The sequence below is a fragment of the Ochotona princeps genome, chromosome 24 (genome assembly GCF_030435755.1).
Source record: "Ochotona princeps isolate mOchPri1 chromosome 24, mOchPri1.hap1, whole genome shotgun sequence".
NCBI lineage: Eukaryota > Metazoa > Chordata > Mammalia > Lagomorpha > Ochotonidae > Ochotona > Ochotona princeps.
The window spans coordinates 3836462-3857631 of NC_080855.1; the positions used below are offsets into that span (position 1 = coordinate 3836462).

Below are 21170 nucleotides of genomic sequence, written 5' to 3' on the forward strand. Positions count from 1 at the left end.
GGATCCAAATATACAACAAAAGCCTGGAATCGGGTAGCCAATGTATAAAAAATTCCCTGAGCTCGACAGAACCGTCTGCTATCAGGGCTCAAGGGTTAGGCAAAGGTATGCAATGCCTGCATCCCACAGGAACACTGGCTGGACCACTGACTGATCCTGTTCCCTGCCAACGCACCTAGGAAAGCAAAGAATGGCCCACCTGCTTGGGCCGCCTGCCACCCACATGGGAGACCCAGACAGAGTTCCAAGTTCTTGGTATTTGTTTAGATTTATTTATGTTTATTGCAAAGGCAGGTTTACAAAGAGAAGGAGACACAGAAAGGTCTATCATCTGCGGCTCACTCCCCCAGTGGCCGCAACAGGCAGAGCTGCACCGATCCAGAGCCAGGAACTCCCTCCATGTCCCCACGTGGGTGCAGGGTCCTAAGACTTTCCCAAGCCACAAGCAGGGACCTGGCAGTGGGGCAGCCGGGACACACACTGGCACCCCCACATGGGATCCTGGCACATGCAAGTCAAGGTGTTGAACCTGAAGCTCCATTGTCACCTGGCCCGACCCTAGTCATCTGGCGAATCAACCAGCAGACAAAAAAATCACTTTCTGTGGGCCCGGCGGCGTGGCCTAGCGGCGAAAGTCCTTGCCTTGAAAGCCCCGGAATCCCATATGGGCGCCGGTTCTAATCCCGGCAGCTCCACTTCCCATCCAGCTCCCTGCTTGTGGCCTGGGAAAGCAGTCGAGGACGGCCCAATGCATTGGGACACTGCACCCGTGTGGGAGACCCGGAAGAGGTTCCAGGTTCCCGGCTTCAGATCGGCGCGCATCAGCCCGTTGCGGTTCACTTGGGGAGTGAATCATCGGACGGAAGATCTTCCTCTCTGTCTCTCCTGCTCTGTGTATATCTGGCTGTAATAAAAATGAATAAATCTTTAAAAAAAAAAATCACTTTCTGTGTTTCTCCCTCTAAAAAAAAAAAAAAAAAAAAACACAGAACAAGAATGTGACAAAGAATGAGCAAAAGTCACAAAAAAAAAGTTATCCAGACAGCAACAAGGCACTGGACATGTCCACCCCCTAGGCACTGGGAAACCCAGAGCAAGCATCGAGTTGACTGAGAGGCTCAGCACAATCAGGCAAAACCCCCAGCAAGTTTCTGCAGAAACTGATGAACTGATTCCAAACTCCATCAGGAACTACAAACGCCTGAAAAGGCCAAACAATTCTGAGGAAGACTGTTCTGACTCGAATAGCTAACTATCATCAAAACTGTCTGACATCAAGAGAAAGGAGCGGTGAGACTCCACAAGGCTGAGAAACAGGTGTTCATAAATGTGGCCAACTGACTGCCGAGAAAGGTGCAGACAACTCGGAGAGAGCAGGACAAGAGGACAATACATGTCAATTTATTTCTTTTCACTTTATTTGCTAGGTTCTGAGACAGAGGCATCTCCCATCCCCTGGCTCACCCTCCCCATTTGCCCCTAAGAACCACAGCCAGCGGAGGTCAGCCTGAGGTCAGGAGCCAGAGACCCCATCTGGGTCTCCCAGGTGGATGACAGGAAAACAAGCCAGGGCGCCACCATCTGCTCTCTCAGCACTGACGTGGGGGGTGGTGTTGCAGCTCAGTGAGCCAAGCCGCCACCCACATCACCGGCAACCCGTGTGGAGGACAGTTCAAAGCCCCAGTTCTCTGCTAACGCACCTAGGAAGCAGCAGCAGATGGTCCAAGTGCTGGGGCCCTGCCGCCCGCGGGAGACCAGGTGAAGCTCTTGGCTCCAGCTCTGGACCAGCACAACTCTGGTTTTCTGAAAGCTGTACATCAGCAGGAAGCTGCACTGGGAAGCAGAGTGACCAGGACTGGGCCTCAGCTCTCCAACGCAGGATGTGGGCACCCCAGGAGGCGACTTAAGTCACCGCGCCCCCCCCAGATTACCCTCTCAATAAACACTGCTGAAACACAGAACTTCCCAATGCAAACACAAGAACTTACATTCTTCACATCGCAAAAATTCACTCACTAGAACTTCTAAAAGAAAATGTAGGAAAAAAATCTGTGACTTTGGTTTAGTAACAGTTAAGTAACAAGTTCTTAATATAACACTGAAAACAAAATAGAAAAACTTATGCGGGGGCAGCATGACGGCTCAATTGGCTAATCCTCCCCTTACAAGTGCAAGGATCCCACATGGGTGTCAGTTCAAGTCCCAGCTGCTAGACTTTCCATGCAGCTCACAGCTTATGGCCTGGGAAAGAAGGGGGGGAAGAGAAAGGAGGGGAGAGAAGGGGAGGGGGAAGGGGAGGGGAGAGGAGAGGAGAGAAGAGCCCCAAGTCCTTGGACCCCTGCAACCATTTGGGAGACCAGCATGAAGTTCCTGGCTCCTGGTTTCAGCTGCCCCAACTCCAGACACAGCAGGCATTGGGAGTGAAACCACAGATGGAAGACCTCTCAAATTCTTTCAAACATATAAATCTTAAGGGCGGGGAGAGGTCAGCCGTAAGATAATTTCCAATTTTAAAGCAGACACAAGGACAGGCAGCAGGCACGTCTGTGTTAGAAATCCAAGCTCTGTGCCCGCTTCGGCAGCACATTACACTAAAACTGGAATGATACAGAGATCAGCATGGCCCCTGCGCAAGGATGACACGCAAATTCGTGAAGCGTTCCATCTTTTTTTCCATGAGGAAGATATTCTGACTTTGTAGACAAAACATGCTTATGCTTTATTGTACAAGAAGTCTTATGTTTTTAAAGCAAATAAAGGTGTTTAAAAAAAAAAAAAAAAGAAATCCAAGCTCTAACAGTGAGTCCAGCGCCTTGCTAACACACACCATGAGACAGACAGGACGGCCCAAGCACCTGGTCCCTACCACCCACCTGGGAGACCCGGAAGCAGTTCCAGACTCCTGTTTTCAATATGGCCCGGCCCTGGCTAATCTGGCCATTTGAAGAATAAACCAGGGCCCGGCATGGTGGCCTAGCAGCTAAAGTCCTCGCCTTGCACACGCCAGGATCCCACACGGGTGCTGGTTCTAATTCTAACAGCTCCACTTCCCATCCAGCTCTCTGCCTGTGGCCTGGGAAAGCAGTCGAGGACGGCCCAAAGCCTTGGGACCCTGCACCCACATGGGAGACCAGGGAGAAGCTCCTGGCTCCTGGCTTCAGATCAGCTCAGCACTGGCCGTTGCGGTCACTTGGGGAGTGAATCATCGGATGGAAGATCTTTCTCTCTGTCTCTCCACTCTGTATATCTGACTTTGTAATAAAAATAAATCAATCTTTTAAAAAATTAAAAAATTTTAAAAAAGAATAAACCAGCACATGCAAAGTTTCACTCTCTAAAATAAAATGAAATCAAATAAAGAAATAAAACAGGCAAAAGATTTAAAGAGGCATTTCAGCAAAGTCAATCTACAGATGGCAAACAACCACTTGAAATGATGTTCAACACCATTATTCATTAGCAAAACAAGCTAAAATCACAATAAGACACTAATACACAACATACCTTCCGAAATGGCTTAAATTCAACACACTGATCACCCAACTCCTGGGCAGGATATGGAACAAGGAACTCACACTCACTGTTACGGACACAAAGCATTACACAGTCAAGAAGCCTCTACAGGAGCTACACAAAGGCAGGCCTTGGGCCCAGCAGTCAAGGACGCAGCTGGGAACACCAGCACCCGCACGGCAGCGCCTGGGGCCAGCCCTGCTTCCAATCCCAGCTCCCAGCCACTGCACGCCCTGGGAGAAAGCAAGGGACGGCCCAAGGACTTGGCCTCCTGCCACACACAGGGGACACCCAGACTGAGTTCTAGTTTCCCAGCTATGGGTTGGCCCAGCTCTAGCCCGTTGCAGGCATCTGTGGAATAAACCAGCAGATGGAAGATGTTTCTCTTTCAAATATAGTCCAAAAAAAAAAAAACAAAGTTAGTCCACACACATCAGAGGACCAACCAAGTCAGTGCCAACCCGGCAGAACTCGAAACATGTCCTAATGTCCTTTGTTCCCAAATACTGGCCACAGCTCATCTGTGACAGCCCTAGATGCCTACCCAGGAAAAGGCAGAAACAGACCGGTGTGTCTATACAATGGACTACTGGTACAAGACAGCATCAAAATAGTTACAATGAGAGAAGGAACCAAGATAATATATAGGAGCCTTCAAACAGTTGATGGAAAATACTATATACAGGGCCCAGCACAATAGCATAGTGGTTAAAATCCTCGCCTTGCACGCACCAGGATCCCATTTAGGCGCAGGTTCTAATCCCGGGAGCCCGGCTTCTCATACAGCTCCCTGCTTGTGACCTGGGAAAGCAGTCGAGGACGGCCCAAAGACTTGGGACCCTGCACCAGTGTGGGAGACCCGGAAGACCTCCTGGCTCCTGGCTTTAGATCGGCCCAGCTCTAGCCATTGCAGCCACTTGGGGAGTGAATCATCAAACAAAAGATCTTCCTCTCTGTATATCTGACCTTCCAATAAAAATAAATCAATCTTTTTTTTTAAAAAGTTACACTTTAAAAAAAGGGAGAAAGCAAACTCCAAACCAGCCTATCAGGGTCCATCAGGGCCTTCCTAGGGTGGAGAGAATGAGGGTGACAGCGGCTGCAGGCAGGGCGTCAGGAAAGCTGCGATCAGAGGGTTCAGACTCTCACACGACAAGGCTTTCACAGGCACATGGAGGTTGGATTCCTTCAGACTGTGCACTTTAAATACGTGCCATTTACTGTGTATCAAAAACACCCCAGTAAAGCTGGGGAGAGGAGAGTCAGAGGCAGGTGCCTAATTCTGGACCCCAGGCACTCCTGCGTCTCATCCTGGCGCGTTCTCGACACTGCCCAGGTGCCGCCGTGGAGCAGTCACCTGCACCCTACTTTCATGAAGTGCAAGAGACAGGAAGCGGTCTCTGGGGAATGACTGATGGGCTTCGAAGGAGAAAAGCAAAGCCAAACAGAATCTTCACTCTGTAATCTGGAAAACCCGGCACAGTAACTGCCAAACAGAATCTTCACTCCGTAATCTGGAAAACCCGGCACAGTAACTACCAAACAGAATCTTCACTCTGTAATCTGGAAAACCCGGCACAGTAACTACCAAACAGAATCTTCACTCTGTAATCTGGAAAACCCGGCACAGTAACTACCAAACAGAATCTTCACTCTGTAATCTGGAAAACCCGGCACAGTAACTACCAAACAGAATCTTCACTCTGTAACCTGGAAAACCCGGCACAGTAACTGCCAAACAGAATCTTCACTCTGTAACCTGGAAAACCCGGCACAGTAACTGCCAAACAGAATCTTCACTCCGTAATCTGGAAAACCCGGCACAGTAACTACCAAACAGAATCTTCACTCCGTAACCTGGAAAACCCGGCACAGTAACTACCAAACAGAATCTTCACTCCGTAACCTGGAAAACCCGGCACAGTAACTACCAAACAGAATCTTCACTCCGTAATCTGGAAAACCCGGCACAGTAACTACCAAACAGAATCTTCACTCCGTAATCTGGAAAACCCGGCACAGTAACTGCCAAACAGAATCTTCACTCCGTAATCTGGAAAACCCGGCACAGTAACTGCCAAACAGAATCTTCACTCTGTAATCTGGAAAACCCGGCACAGTAACTACCAAACAGAATCTTCACTCTGTAATCTGGAAAACCCGGCACAGTAACTACCAAACAGAATCTTCACTCTGTAATCTGGAAAACCCGGCACAGTAACTGCCAAACAGAATCTTCACTCTGTAATCTGGAAAACCCGGCACAGTAACTGCCAAACAGAATCTTCACTCTGTAATCTGGAAAACCCGGCACAGTAACTACCAAACAGAATCTTCACTCTGTAATCTGGAAAACCCGGCACAGTAACTACCAAACAGAATCTTCACTCCGTAATCTGGAAAACCCGGCACAGTAACTACCAAACAGAATCTTCACTCCGTAATCTGGAAAACCCGGCACAGTAACTACCAAACAGAATCTTCACTCCGTAATCTGGAAAACCCGGCACAGTAACTACCATTCCATTTGAGATGCAAAGTCATCTTTCTTCGGTTTCTTTAGATTTTTGTATTTCCTAAATTCTTCTTAAACAGAATAAGCTCTTCAGAGAGGAAAAACAATTTTATAACAATCAATTTGTGTTAGGAGCCATTTGTAAGAGACGAAGGAGGAGGAGTCCCCCATCCTGATAATTAACATTAGCACTAGTATGCAGATTTGAGCATAATTTCAGATCAAAGAACAAGCTCACTCTGTTTATATAAAGGAAAAGGATATTTACCATATGTGAAGATCATAACTCAAAAAAAGGATATTTTAAATGTGAGCATCACTAAGGAACCACTGGGCCGGCAGCCACACAGGGGCACCTTGCTGAGGAACCGCCGGGATGGAGCTGCTCTCTGCCCTGTGGGGCTAAGTCAAGCCCTGCACAGGACAAACGCTGGGGAAACACACCATTGCTTAACCTGTTTCCAAACTGTTACTATCAGATATTGACATCACATTGTTTTAACACTTGTAGAAACCAGCTGGGCTGGGGGTTTACAGAAATGCTAAATGCTGATAAAATGTTTCTTTTTAAAACACTGTTTCAGTAAAACCAAAATGCTTTTCACCCAAGTAGCATACACATCCGGAGCCTCCTTTGTTTGCTGAAAGAGTAAAACAACTTCTGGGCCTGGCGGCGTGGCCTAGCAGCTTAAGTCCTCACTGTGAACTCATCAGAATCCCATATGGGTGCTGGTTCTAATCCCTGCAGCTCCACTTCCCATCCAGCTCCCTGCTTGTGGCCTGGGAAAGCAATCGAAGACGGCCCAAAGCTTTGGGACCCTGCACCCTCATGGGAGACCTGGAGGAAGTTCTTGGCTCCTGGCTCCGGATCGGCACAGCACTGGCCATTGCGCTTACTTGGGGAGTGAATCATCGGACGGAAGATCTTCCTCTTTATCTCTCCTCCTCTCTGTATATTTGACTTTGTAATAAAAATAAATCTTTTTTTTAAAAAAAAAAAGAATGAAACAACTTCTTAGCAATCAAATACCCCTTGCCTCAATCCCTCACTGTCACTCAGTTCTAGCACAGCACGCAGCACACGCACACACGCACACACGCGAACGCGGCACACTCACAGGTCTTGGAGTGCTCGTGCGACAGCATGTAATTGGCGAGAGGCGGCGTGTAGGTGAGGCACTGCAGTGCCGCGTTGGCAAAGCAGGTGTTGCCCAGATTCTGGAGGCCAGCTCCAACTCTGTGAGTCTGCTGCCACTTCAGGCAAATCTTCTCAGATGGGAAAAGAACCTTCTGTGGAGGAGCAATGCCATCACCTAGGGCTGGAGAGAGAGACAGCCAGCATTTCAAAACAGCTGCACAGGCTCCGAGGGACAAACAGCCACACGTGACCACACGCACAGGCTCCGAGGGACAAACAGCCACGTGTGACCACACCTCAGTGCGCTCAGAGGACGCACAGCACCACATGATTCGGCTGCTTTAGTAAATAAATTACAAACACAAACAGGGATTACACATCCAAAGAAACTCGAGAGGCGCACCCACCCATGTTCTAAGCTCACTGGGACTCAACAGCCAACTGCTGGCAAGAGGTGACAAGACCTCCAGGAGATTTAAAACTGACCACGTTTTTAATACAAAGAACTTATTTTTTTTTTTTACAAAAGAATCCTTTAGATACACACCAAAGCTTTACATATGAAGTATGAAGCACTAAACTTGTAAAGTGGCTGCCCATGGCAGCGGCATCCTGTATGGGAGCCAACTCCAGTCCCCCCACTCCAGTTCTGATTCAACACCCTGCTAATGCGCCTGGGAGCGCAGAAGGTGACGGCCCACCCGGCACCCACAGGGGAGACCTGGAAGCAGCTCCCGGCTCCTGCCTTCAGACTGGCCCAACCCCAGCAGTTGAGGCCTGTAAGCAAACCAGGGATAGAAGATCTCTCCCTCTCACTCCTGTAACTCTTTCAAGTAAATAAGTTTTTTTAAAACAGTAAGTAAAGCGGTGGGAGGTTTAGGCAGCATAACTGACTCAGCTGATATAGAGGTGACTGACGGCTACATGAGATTTCATTTAATTGCTGTTTTACATTCACTCAAAATTTTTCAAAATAGTACTTTGAAAATCTGGCAGTAAAGAGACAGAGAGCTCTTATTTGCTGGATCACTCCCCAGATGCCAGCAACAGCCTGGGCCGAGCTCGGCTGAGGCCAAGGGCACAGAACCCAACCCCAGCTCTCCTCCCAGCTGTGCACCAGCGGGCAGTGGAGCCAGAGCTGGCAGTGGAGTGCAGCTACCCCAATCTGGGAAGGCACCTTAACCGCCAGGTCAAACACCCACCCCTCGGGACACGTTTTTTAAAATGAGTAGCACCATAATCACCACAGGTGAAAAAATGGGTTACAGACACCTGGGGTGCGTTCAAGAGTCCACGACACACCTGCCAGGCAGGGTCTCTGCTGGCCCCCAAGGCAGCACCTTCCATCCTTCCCACACACTGGCCAGCCTTTATTAGTATGCATCTAGTAAACTCATCTATTTCTTTTCATTCCATGCACCTCCTGAAGTACTTTTACTTTTTGTGTTGTGTGCTTTGTTCTGTTTATTAAAAATATTCCATCTGCCGGTTCACTCCCCAAATGACCACAAGGGCCAGGGATGAGTCGATCGGAAGCCAGGAGCCAGGAGCCTCCTCCGTGTCTTCCACATGTGGACTTGGTTCTAAGGCCTTGGGCAATCCTCTGCTGCTTTCCCAGGACACAAGCAGGGAGCAGGACGCAGGAAGGGAAGTAGAGTAGCCGGGACATGAACCAGCACTCCATGGGATGCTGGAACTTGCAGGCACAGACTAGCCTGTTGAGCCATCATGCCATTAGCCAGTTGAGGCTCCTTCAAGTTCTCTTGTGTACTCAGTTCCACTACTGCCACCACTGTCCTGTCACTGCCTGGGCCCTTGACAGGACTCAGGCTGCCGGCACCAAGCAGGCATGCTGTACACAAGGCTGAACGTGGCGGTCTACGTGGTCTTCCCCATGTCAGAGACTTCCGCTAAGATTCCTAGTCACTGAGCAAGCTATCAGAACTCAGGTGAAGCTCGGCCAACAGCCTACTTAGGGAATCTTAAGATCATCCATAGTCAAGACCAAGTCCCAAAGGCCTGCCAGCTCCTCAAACACCCACAGATGCTGCCACTTGACTCACACAGGTGACCCAAGTCTGCAAAGACAGGCTCAGAGAGGAAAAGGGAGAAAAAAATCAGAAGAGTACCAAGTCTGCAGCCTGTGGGAAAAAGCCCCCCCAGTGCAGCCCATGAGCCACAGCCCCCCCAGTGCAGCCCATGAGCCACAGCCCCCCCAGTGCAGCCCATGAGCCACAGCCCCCCAGTGCAGCCCATGAGCCACAGCCCCCCAGTGCAGCCCATGAGCCACAGCCCCCCAGTGCAGCCCATGAGCCACAGCCCCCAGTGCAGCCCATGAGCCACAGCTCCCCAGTGCAGCCCAGTGGGGGGGTGTGAGTGAGCCACAGCCCCCAGTGCAGCCCAGTGGGGGGTGTGAGTGAGCCACAACCCCCAGTGCAGCCCAGTGGGGGGGGTGTGAGTGAGCCACCACCCCCAGTGCAGCCCAGTGGGGGGTGTGAGTGAGCCACAGCCCCCCAGTGCAGCCCAGTGGGGGGTGTGAGTGAGCCACAACCCCCAGTGCAGCCCAGTGGGGGGTGTGAGTGAGCCACAACCCCCAGTGCAGCCCAGTGGGGGGGTGTGAGTGAGCCACAACCCCCAGTGCAGCCCAGTGGGGGGTGTGAGTGAGCCACAGCCCCCCCAGTGCAGCCCAGTGGGGGGGTGTGAGTGAGCCACAGCCCCCACAGCGCAGCCCAGTGGGGGGGTGTGAGTGAGCCACAACCCACAGTGCAGCCCAGTGGGGGGGTGTGAGTGAGCCACAACCCACAGTGCAGCCCAGTGGGGGGGTGTGAGTGAGCCACAACCCCCAGCAGCATGGCAGGGGCTGGGGCCTTGGAGAGGCTGCTGCGAGAGGCCCTGCTGGCAAGGGAGCCGGTGTTCTGTGACATGAACTGTTTCCACTCAAACACCTTCGGCAAACCCTGCCACCTCTCCCCACCCACCAGACCCAGCCAGGCATCCAAACAGCACAAGGGGACAACACATTCTAAGCCAAGCAATGTTCTGAGTGGAAGCTAATTCCATTATCTTCTTTTGCATTCCAAATCTTCGAGTCTTAAAATCCAACCCAAAAATGTGTCTCATTTATCTGGGAGGATTTTAACATGTGTAACCACATTCACAACAGAGAAACAAATCTAACAGTTAAATTATCTGTTCTACTACAAACAGTTTTATTAGTACACATGGTTTTTAACTAGCAAAAAAAAAAAAAAAAAGCTAGGGAGAGCCCACTTGTCTGCAGAGCAGGAACCACCTGGCTCACGGGCTGTGTAAGGCCCACAAAACCACCAAGGCAACCACCAGAGGGACTCGATATTCAATGAATCCACAGCAGGCTGATTTTGAAGCTGGTAATTGTGTACGGCCTGCAAATGATGTTGCAAATATCCAACAGCCTGTGGCAGAACCAAGGCTCCCCACCCTGGAACTACAACCATTAAAAAACAAAACACAAAACAAACAACAAAAAGAAACCTTTAAAGTGTTCAAGAACTCAGAGAACACCAATCACTGGTTAACCGACAGTCAATGTAACGTGACATGCCCATCTCAAGCCTCGCCAAGCTAAGTCTGTCCCTCAAAACCTCAGAAACAACAGAACCTGTTAACATCCACCCCGCAGCACTCCACCTGGCTGTGGCACGGCAGCTAACTGCCATCATGGGACTGAGCAGGACTGACGGCCTGGAGCAGCGGCCCAGGGGTGGGGCCACGGCCCCCAGCAGCACTGCCACCCAAGTGTCAGGCAAAGATGCTGGACCCAAACAGTACCTTGATCTTTCTGTGGTGATGGCTTTGATTTATCAGATACAGAAGAACTGGAGTAAACTACAGCACCAGGTACTGGTCCTAGAGAAAGGGTGTGGTTTGAAACATCATTTAACGAAGACACAGCACCCCAGCTGGCAGAACCCGCATCCATGTCTCCAGGTGAGACCGCCTCCGAACTGCCAGGTGGATTCTGATAGGCTGACGGGTCTGAAGATTCAGAAGCTTTGTCAACTATGGTCATTGCTCAGCTCTGCAAGACAGAAAGCACAGGGTGGGTCACACGGTGAGCCCGCAGCATCCTCACGCCCGCCCGCCAGCCCGCCCTGCAGAACGACCCCAGTGCCTCGGCGATCCGAATAAACAAATCACTCGGAAGGCCTTGGACAGCATCATGCAAAGTGCCAACAGTCTAAATTTTAAAATCTGCAATGAAATACTTGAAGAGAAGAACTTCTCATTCTATCCCATGTCCACTCAAAGTCTGATATTTCATTTTACAATCTGGCACCTCAACTTCCAATTCTGAACATTTACTAAGTACCTGGTTTTCCCTCTCAACTACCTAGAACCAGGAACACGACACAAACTAATGGATTTGACTAAATATCCAATTCACATAAGATTTCTTAGGGAACAGTCTCAACTACATGAAGAGAAAAATGTAACTTCAATTGTAAGCTCAAAGTACAAAATGATACATTAAACACAACAATCAAAAGAAACCTGCACTGCTAGGGGTCTCCCCTGACCAGAGGGCACTGTCACAGTGTGCAGGCTGACTGTGCGAAACCTGTAACACACTGACATCAAACTGGAACACAAATACATTACAAAGTATTTCATTTTCTCGTCCCATCTCCCTATAAACTCCCCTGAGCATTCTCTATGCTCTGAGCACTTCGTTCGATATTAAGGGCAGCACTTAATGGTGGAAGGAACCTTTGAGGGTGTATATAATGAAGCTACTGCAACCCCAACTGTCAGCACCTGGGCTGAGAGGCCAGGGCCCCCCCTCGCGCTCCCTCGGGCCACTGCACCCATCAGCAGCACGCTTGTGGGGATGCGTCTGCGACCGCCCTCCAGCAGCCAGAGCCAGGCCCGCCCCATCCTGCAGAGCCCCCTCCAGGAGTGCCAGGACTGCCTACCTGGCCCAGGCCCTGGCACCTACCCTTGGCACTCTGGCCAGCAACCCTCCCACCGTTCCGTGGGCATGCACGGCCAGCACCAATGAACACCGGGCCACTGTGCCCACGAAGCCCACGCTGCACTGAGGACTGCCCCCTCCAGCAGCAGTGGGTGTTCACCCACGGGCCTTTCCTTGTTGCTCTCTGCTGTGTCCTCATCTCCATCCCCTGATCTGGTGAACAAACAGGAAGTACCTAACATTTGCTTTCACCACCAGCTTGTGCTGAAGGGCTTGTGGGTAACATTTCACTTAATCCTTAAACACTGAAGGAAGAACAGCCTCTACAACGTTTTCTAAAAATATCCAATATTTAAATACATATATCCAATATTCTTATTATCCTATAAAAGATACTAAAACACACACATGCCACTTCATGGCGTAAACATTATGTGCACTGGCTGAGTTACATGCCTCAACTGTGTTTGGTTTTCACTTTAGATTACTACCCAAAGAAACTCCACAACTGGGGAGATTCTGGAACCGTGTTTATGTGGAAATAGAAAAGCAAATGTTAATTAAATCTCAATGAACCAAGGGGGAAAAAAACTGAATTAAAACTTTTAAATCAAATAAAGACCTACATCCTCTTTCAGGAAGAAAGCTTTAACTGCATCATCCAATAGTTTACCCTTCCTCATTCCTCACGGAACAGTCAAAGGAGATTAGGAAACCAGTGGGGGCAGGAGCAGGAGGAAAGTCACCCACGGGAATAACAAAGGTGAACTGGGCAAGCCAGCCGAAAACCCCAGGCTCCAGGAGAAACGTCCCTTCAGGACAGCCACAAGCAACTGACCCGTGAAGCCACTGTACCGCCCCAGCGGCCTTTCCAGAGGAGACAGATAGACAGATACAACACCTAAGGAACACACACCTCCAGCACCACTACAGTGTAATGCGGAAAAACTAGCCTAACCCATTCATTCATTCTCCAATGAAGTCACACCCGGAAGCCCTCAGGAAGCAAAGTCCGAACAACAGCAACTCGCAGAGTAACCAGGCTCAAGTCTTCAGAAATCCACAGGAAACACGTCTCCGTGGGGAAAAAAACTACACACGGGTTCAAAATCATTTCACGCCAGAATCTCCCAAAGTCTCTGCATTCCTGAGCAGTAAATATTACTGCCACTGTTACCAAACTTCAGGAGTTTAAAGCAGCTCCTTCAGCGAGTGCCGCGCCCTCTCAGCCACGTGAGCCGGCGGCAGAGGAGCCAGGCGGGACGCCTGCACACACAGGTGACGCCTCCTAGTTAACAAAGTTAACAAGCCTCTCTTGCTCCTGCACCTCAAGCCCCCCTCCCTCCTGCTGGTCCCCGTTCTTCGACCGTGTCTTGAAAAAAAACAAAAAAGAGGGTGTCACCATGTCAACAGCGTAGCAACTCACTTACACTGAGGGGTGGCAACACATCTGAGAAGAAACTGTTAACACTCCCCACTTCCTGCAGCATTTCCGTTTCCAAAGGAAAACGCGCGTGCCACAACCCGGGGTTCTAATTAGATTTAGGTCAACAGCCCATTAGCCTTAAATCTTTACAATCCAAAATACTTACTGTAGACTTGATTCAGGGATACAGAAAAGAAAGTGAAACTGACCCTAAGTAAAAACAAATAAGTGATACTGATTATTCACATGTCCTGGGCACTTTGAATGAGTAACACAGTAAAACACGAATAAAATAATAAAGTGAAACTCCAAACGTACCACTCGGACAGAATGTTCAGCCTCCCACCCGCCCGCCGCCCGCCACTCCCCTCCCAAAAAACTTCCACCAGCGTGGATTAACTTTGAAAAAATAGAGGCGTTCATGAAACAGGGTTTTATTTTCAACCACTTTCAAGGTGGAGTGTTATTTCAACAAACCAACGTGTTTTCCCTACACACACACACACACACACACACACACACACACACGCTGCGCCCCCAGTCCTCCCCGATCTATATACAAAAGGGCCATTCAACAAAAGTCATCTCTCCTGCATTCAAGTCCCACAGCCTTAAAACTTGGGTCGCCTTTTTTTTTTTTTTTTTTTTTTTTAATTTCCAACACGGGGAGAACCGACTCCCTACTCTCCGGTCAGGTAAGTTGGCTCTTCCTGCCCCGTTAGACGATAAAGGACGGGACAGCGAGGCGCGCGCGCACACACGGCTTTTGGGGGACGCACCCCCTCCACGCACACAGCTCCAGCCCCGCCCCCAGGGCCACCCGCAAGTCTCCCCGACTTTTAAGGGTGCCCACGGGTGCCCGGCGTCCGAGACACGTGGACGGGCCCCCCAAAACGGCCGAGCCCGGGACGCAGAGGGGGTGACGTCCGGGTGGCCCAATCTGTCTCCCCGAGGGCTGCCGTGTGTCGGCCGGGGGGCGGGCCCGGAGCTGGGGGGACCTCGGCCGCCGGCACACGCCCACCGGCTCAGCCCGGGGTTCCCCCGGCCCCCCACGGGCCCGACGGGACCGGCTGGGGCCGCCGAGGGGTGCGGGTGGAAAGGCAGTGTCCATGGCAACCGGGCAGGGCGGGCGCGGGGGTCCGGCCTCCCGCCCGCCGCGGCCAGCGCCGCCGCCCCCTCCCCGAGCGGGCCTGGCCGGGACGGGTGCTGCCGGCCCTGCGCCCCGCAAGCCCCGCTGCCGCCCCGCAAGCCGCGGCGGCGGCGGGGGTCCCGGGGCCGCCGGGGAGCCCCCCGGGAGGGCAGCGGGGCGGGCGAGGGGGCCGCGCCGGCCGCCGGCGGGGCCGCGCCGGTGAAAGGGGCAGCCGGGCCGGCAGCAGCCGAGCCGAGCGCTCGGCGGGCCCCCACGCTGGACTGCGGCAGGCAGGAAGGAGGCGGGAGCTTTACCTGACCCGGCTCGGCGCTCGCTCCATCCCCCTCGGCCGCCGCCGCCGCCGCCGCACACAGCCCTGCCGCCCGGCGGGGGACAATGACGTGCCTCCATCCGGGCACCACCGCCGCCGCCGCCGCCGCTGCCGCTGCCGCCGCCGCCGCCTCCGGGTCAGCGCCGTGCTCGCAGCGCCCCCGCCGGGCCGCCAGGGGGCGCGCCAGGGCCGCGCCCGCACGCGCCTCCGCCCAGGGGCCGGCGCCCAAGAGGCGCGCAGTTAACGGGCCCGCCGAGCGCGGGCCGCCGGCCTCGGCGCGTCAGCAAGCGCGCCGGTTTGGCCGGCCGAGGGAGCGCGCTGATTGGAGGAGCGGGGGGCCGCGGCGCAGGGCCGGGGAAGGACTGCTTCCGCCACCCTCGCGCTCCGCAGGAACGGCCGCCCTGCCGCGCCTCGGCCTTTTCTACTTAGGGAAGGGAGAGGGGGGACGCCCAGGCGTTGGGATACCTGCTGCCCTTCGTGTGGACGAGTAAAGATCCTTGCTTGGCTCGTCGGCTCCGCCGCTCCGTAACTGCGACCGAGCGGACGCGGCCTTCAAGGCCGCCGGAGTGCATGGGGCGCCCCTGTCCCTCTGCCCCTCAACCCCGCCGCCGCCCCCCAGCCGGCCAGGCTTTCATCTCGGCTCCTTTAGGGGCAGCTCTTGCCCCCGAAGGCCAGGTCTACACCGCCAGTCCCCTCTCCTGCCCGCTTTAGCTAAGGACCGGGCGCGCTCCAGCACCGAACCTGAACTCCACGGCCACCCGACGTATCCAGTGGTTGTGGGCCTGACCCCTGCACGAAGCAGCTCTTCTTCGCGTTTCCCATCCCCACTGTGTCGTCTCCTTTTCTTACGGCCATCTGGTGGCCAGGGTGACCCTATAAGCCTGACAAACGTCCATCACCCGACGGCCACTACCGGGCCGCCCCATCCCAACCCGCTAACTCCATCAGCCCCGCAAGCTTAGCGCGCTCCTTGTAAGCTACAAGCATCTTTTCTAGTAGCTGGTATTCCTCTGTTGTTACCATTACTATTGGGATGATAGGAATTAAGTCGTGGGGAGAATAAAACAAAGTTGTATGTCTGACGCAGATTGCTGAAGTTTTTTCTTTCCCCAACAAAAGGGGAAAGGTGAATTCCAAAACCTTCAGAAAGCCCAGGATTCGCTTTGAAGATTCACACACTTGCGGGATTTCATTGCTTCCAGATCTTCCACGCTCTGAAAAGGTGGAGGGGAACAGAACGGGGCGTAGGGATGGACGTGGCAATTGGCTTGCTTTTTCCAAATGGCTTTCAAGATCATTAGATTGAGGGAGTTAAGGTTCACCTGAGCCTTGTAGTGCTTTGCGGTGCCTCCCTAAGAAGTCAGCTAGGCTTCAGATTTCATCTTCCACTTCACACCCCCTTTGACCAAATCGCCCCTTTAATCTCAGGACAGCTCCTGAACAACTTGAGCAGAAAAGGAGATGAGAGAAAAAAAATTTTAAATCATCCCTTGGAGCTCTCTCCAGCCAGAAGCAGCTCTCTTAGGGCAAACCCAAGAGATCACAGAAGTTGTGTGGGCCTTGACCACTTAGCCTGTCTCCTTGACCAAAACTGGCTCTGGGGGAGCGGTGCCAGGTGCCTCCCGTCAACCCCACCTGACCGGGCTGAGCACCATCCCAGTGGGAAAAGAATCGCACTGCAGACTTGCAGGGGCTGCTGCAGAAGGCACTGTTTGTGCCCTGTCCAGCAGTTCAACTGGCTTCCGCCCGCTGCAGAGAGTTAGCCAGCCACTCTCCCATCTCCGACAACCCGATTCCCCAGGAATCCCCGCAGCCCCTAGCTGAAATGGACCCTCCTCTGCACGGAGACTCCGTCCTGGCTCTGCTTTCAAGGCCTTGATCTGCAGACTTCATTAGGTCACATGCACCCGCATTCTCTCTGAAGCCCAGGAGTGGTCCCTGAGAAGCCAATGTGAACAGGTGGGATGCTGGGAGCTGTGTGACTGTCCAGCAGGCTCCCACCCCAGGGCAGAGGAAGCCAGCCAGGACCCAGCGGGAGGCAGGGGCACCCAGGCTACTAGTAGAAGGAAAAGGAAGTGTGACTTACTGTGCTCTTCTGGGGCATGAGTGAATGGGAGAAGAATTCATTACAACAGCGAAATTAGGTGACCAGGCATGAGGCTGGCTGTAATGGAGGAAGGAACGGTTTCCAGACCATCAGTCACAGATGAAAAGACCAAATGTGAGAGGCCAGGAGCTGCCCAGACAACCTGCCATGACTGTGGTCAGGGAACAGGCCATGTTGAGGAAGCATGCTTGGAGCTTAGAAGGGTCATTCATGGGCCTGGTGTAGTAGCCTAGCAGCTAAAAGTCCTCACCTTGCACATGCCCCAGGAACCCATGTGGGCACCGGTTCTAACCCTGGCAGCCACACTTCCCATCCAGCTTGCTGCTGGTGGCCTGGGAAAGAAATCGAGGACGGCCCTGGGCCTTGGGACCCTGTACCCTCGTGGGAGACCCAGAAGAAGCTCCAAGCTCCTGGCTTCAGATTGGCTCAGCTCCAGCTGTCATGGTCTCTTGAGGAGTGAATCAGCGGATGGAAGATTTTTTTTTAAGATTTATTTATTTTTATTGCAAAGTCAGATATACAGAGAAGAGCAGAGACAGAGAGGAAGATCTTCCGTCTGGTGATTCACTCCCCAAGTGAGCACAAGCAGGGAACAGGATGCGAAGTGGAGCTACTGGAATGAGAAGCGGCGCCCATCTGGGATCGTGGCACATTTAAGGCGAGGACTTCAGCACTAGGCCACGGTACCGGACCCAATGGAAGACCTTTTTATCTCCTTCTCTCTGTATATCTGCCTTTCCAATAAAAAAATAAACATATATATATATATATATATATATATATATGACCCTTCTTTTTTTTTAATTTATTTTATTGTATTGTTATTCACAATGCTTACATAGTTAATTACGGTTTTTAAAAAAAGGTTCGGGGGCATAGGGAAGTGGGTAATACTATTATGTCCATATTGTTTCCATCATGTATCCGAGGTAAAAGGGAATATTGAGGGAGAAGCCTCACCCGGTTTCCCGCCCACCCCAAGTCCCGGATGTGGGGCATGCTCTGAGATATTTGCTCAAGTGGTTTTAATAGTTCTCCAGTTATGAATCGCTGCCAGTTTCGCTCGATGAGGTCGTCCACTGATTGATATGGTCCATCATAGAGTCTCCGTTCGCCCCATATTTCGCTGCCAACAATATACAGCTGAGATGAATGAATGACCTGCTCTGTCTTCTGTCTTTTCTTGGTTAGAGTTCTGAGTCCAGCAGTTCGATTGGGGAGATCTCCAAAGAAACTTTGAGGTATTCCCAGACTAGATTCTTGTATGTTCTAGCAAGCACAGGGCCCGGCACAGTCCATCACCCCAATCAGCCCCCTACCCTGGTTTGCCAGTATGTGTAGCAGTAGACCAGTCTGTCCCCCATCCCATTTGGCTCTTGTACTTGTCAGTGGGTATTAAAGCTTCGTTCCATCTAACCAGCTCAACCATCCAGCCCTCATGGATGTTGTTGAGTGCCTCTCTGTCTAGCCACCCCAGCCCCCGTCCTAGTTTTCATGCCCTCCTGCGGGAGTAGTGACCCAAGAGGGGAGAACCCACTATTTCCCTCCCAGGTCTCTCTCAGTCCCGGTTTATGCACTCTTCAGGTGGTTCTGTGATTTGACTTGATAGAATTAGTCCCCAGTGCCAGCTGATGCTGCGGCTAAGCCCAAACATCCCTCACCCAGTCTAATTTATGCTTGCACCCACAGGAATAATCCGCGCAGCCTGGCTTTTCCCTGATCTAGTCCACATGCAGCGCACAGGTGTTGCAGCCTTGCTTAGTCTATGACCCTTCTTTTAAAGAGGGTCAGTCTTAGCTAAGGTCAGTGCTCATCCCTGTGGCTAGGGTGGTTTCAGACTCCTTCTCACCTGTGCCCCATGTGCTGGGGGACATCACCTACCCCAGGTCCGTGCAAATGTCTTGAAGGAGGCAGATCCACACCCCTTTCCTCATGTCCACCAGGCAGGAGCATCAGCTTCAGATCTGAGCTGGCCAGAATGGGGGAGTGCTGAGCCTAAGAAGGGACCAGGGACCCGCAGGAAGGCAAAGGAGTCAGAGAATGGGTGTCTGGAGGCAGGGGAGGGGGTAAGTGAAATCTAACACTTTAAGATGTAACGCTTTGCCAAGGAATGCCTGGACACTGGATCTAACATGGTGGGGAAAGTGTAACCACAACCCACATTTGATGAAGTCTTCAGGCCCCAAAGTTACCACCTCCCAATCCCTTCCACTGCACAATGTTGGCAATGGGTGGGGCTCCGGCCTACCCTGCTCCCCAGATTTGTCCTCTGAGCGTATACCAGGAAGGAAGCAGCTCTGGAGCTCAGGCAGACCCGGGGACAGCTCAACACATGTACACAGTGGCTAGAATCAGAGCTCCAACGTGGAGATGGACCCGGCCTGGAACCTGCATCTTCTTTCAAGTCCCTGTCCAGGCACCACTTGTCACTGTCCTGCAGCAATGGAGTGGGCACACAGAGCCAATAACAACACGCGAAGACTCTGACTGAAAGCCAAAGTTTATTAGTGGCATCAGACTTTATACACTGAAGTTCATACAGGATAAGGTATTGAGCTTATCAACAAAATACATGAACCATTACTGTATTTCTGTTTGGAACTCTTTTGTTTTGTTCTTATACAAATGATATCCATTTAGCTATATGAATGGTACCCGCTCAGTTGTTTTCATACAAATATTATCCTATCAATTGTAATCCTGTGCTTGCTGACCTTCTAGGGTCACAAGGTCCCTTTACAGTGGGAGACCCAGAAGAAGCTCCTGGCTCCTGGCTCCTGGGTCAGATAGGCTTTGAGCATTGTGGCCATTGATTTAGGCCTAGCGGCTAAAGTCCTTGTCTTACATATGCCGAGATCCCATATGGGCGAGCTGGTTCTAGTCCAGGCTGTACCACTTCCCATCCAGCTCTCTGCTTGTGGCCTGGGATAGCAGTCAAGGATGGCCCAAAGCCATAGGACCCTATACCCATGTGGAAGACCTGGAAAAAGCTCCTGGCTCCTAGCTTCAGATCAGCTCAGCTCCAGCCATTGTGGCCACTTGGGGAATAAATCATCAGATGGAAGATCTTCTGTCTCTCCTCCTCTCTGTGTATCTGACCATCCAATAAAAGTAAATAAATCCTTTAAAAATTATTTATTTTTTGAAAGGCTCAGTTACCCAGAGAGGGAGGGAACAGTGATATCTTCCATCTGTTAGTTTACTCCTCAAACGGCTACAACAGCTGCAGCTGGGCTCCTTTGAAATCAGGAGACAGGAGCTTCTTCCAAGTGTCCCACGTGAGTAAATATATATATAAAGATTTTCATTTATTTTTATTGGAAAGGCAGATCAGATTTACAAAGAGAAGAGACAGAGTTGAGCCAATGTGAAGCCAGGAGTGAGGAGGCTCTTCTTGGTCTCCCATACAAGTTCAGGGTGCCAGGGCTTTAGGCCATCCTCGACTGCTTTCCCAAGGCCACAAACAGGGAGCTGGATGGGAAGTGGAGCAACCGGGACATGAACTGGTGCCCATCCCGGCACTTGAAAGGTAAAGATTTAGCCACTGAGCCATGTAAGATTTAGCACCAGGCCCTCCCACATGGTTATAAAAGCAAAGCATGTGGGTCATCTACCACTGCTTTCCCAAGCACATTACCAGGGAACTGGGTTGGAAGCAGAGCGGGCAGGACTCAAGCTGATGCCCACGTGGTCAGTGCTGCAGGTGGCAGCTTTGCGCCCTCTGCCACTGCCTCAGCCCTGCTCCTGCCTTTTACATTTGTGTGTGTAGTCACCTTTCCCGAGCTGCTTCCAAGGTTGCTGAATCTTCCTTCCGTCTGCTCAAACCTATATTCCCTCCAGTGAACTTTGAATCTTGTGACTTGGTATCTTCCATTTTCAAACTCTCTATTTGCCTCCTCATTTTTATTTATCTATTTTTTAAAAAGATTTATTCATTTTGTTACAGCCAGATATACAGAGAGGAGGAGAGACAGAGAGGAAGATCTTCCATCCGATGATTCACTCCCCAAGTGAGCCGCAACGGGCCAGTGCGCCGATCTGAAGCCGGGAACCTGGA

The 21170-nt window shown here is 51.7% G+C and overlaps 1 protein-coding gene and 1 non-coding gene across 2 annotated transcripts in view; one reads left to right on the plus strand and one right to left on the minus strand.

The window, feature by feature from the left end:
- USP42 (ubiquitin specific peptidase 42) overlaps window positions 1–15140 on the minus strand; it is a 46602-nt gene extending 31462 nt beyond the window's left edge. Inside the window, exons 1-4 of the mRNA XM_058680280.1 lie at window positions 14990–15140; window positions 13713–13756; window positions 10977–11226; window positions 7147–7347 (exon numbers count right to left, since the gene is read on the minus strand). Coding sequence (XP_058536263.1) covers window positions 7147–7347; window positions 10977–11217 — 442 coding nt within the window. The 5' untranslated portion in view covers window positions 11218–11226; window positions 13713–13756; window positions 14990–15140. The remainder of the gene's footprint in view (window positions 1–7146; window positions 7348–10976; window positions 11227–13712; window positions 13757–14989) is intronic.
- On the plus strand, window positions 2566–2671 carry LOC118757815 (U6 spliceosomal RNA). Its single transcript, XR_004995380.2, has one exon. It is a non-coding gene; the product is annotated as a U6 spliceosomal RNA (small nuclear RNA).
- Window positions 15141–21170: the final 6030 nt, after the last annotated feature.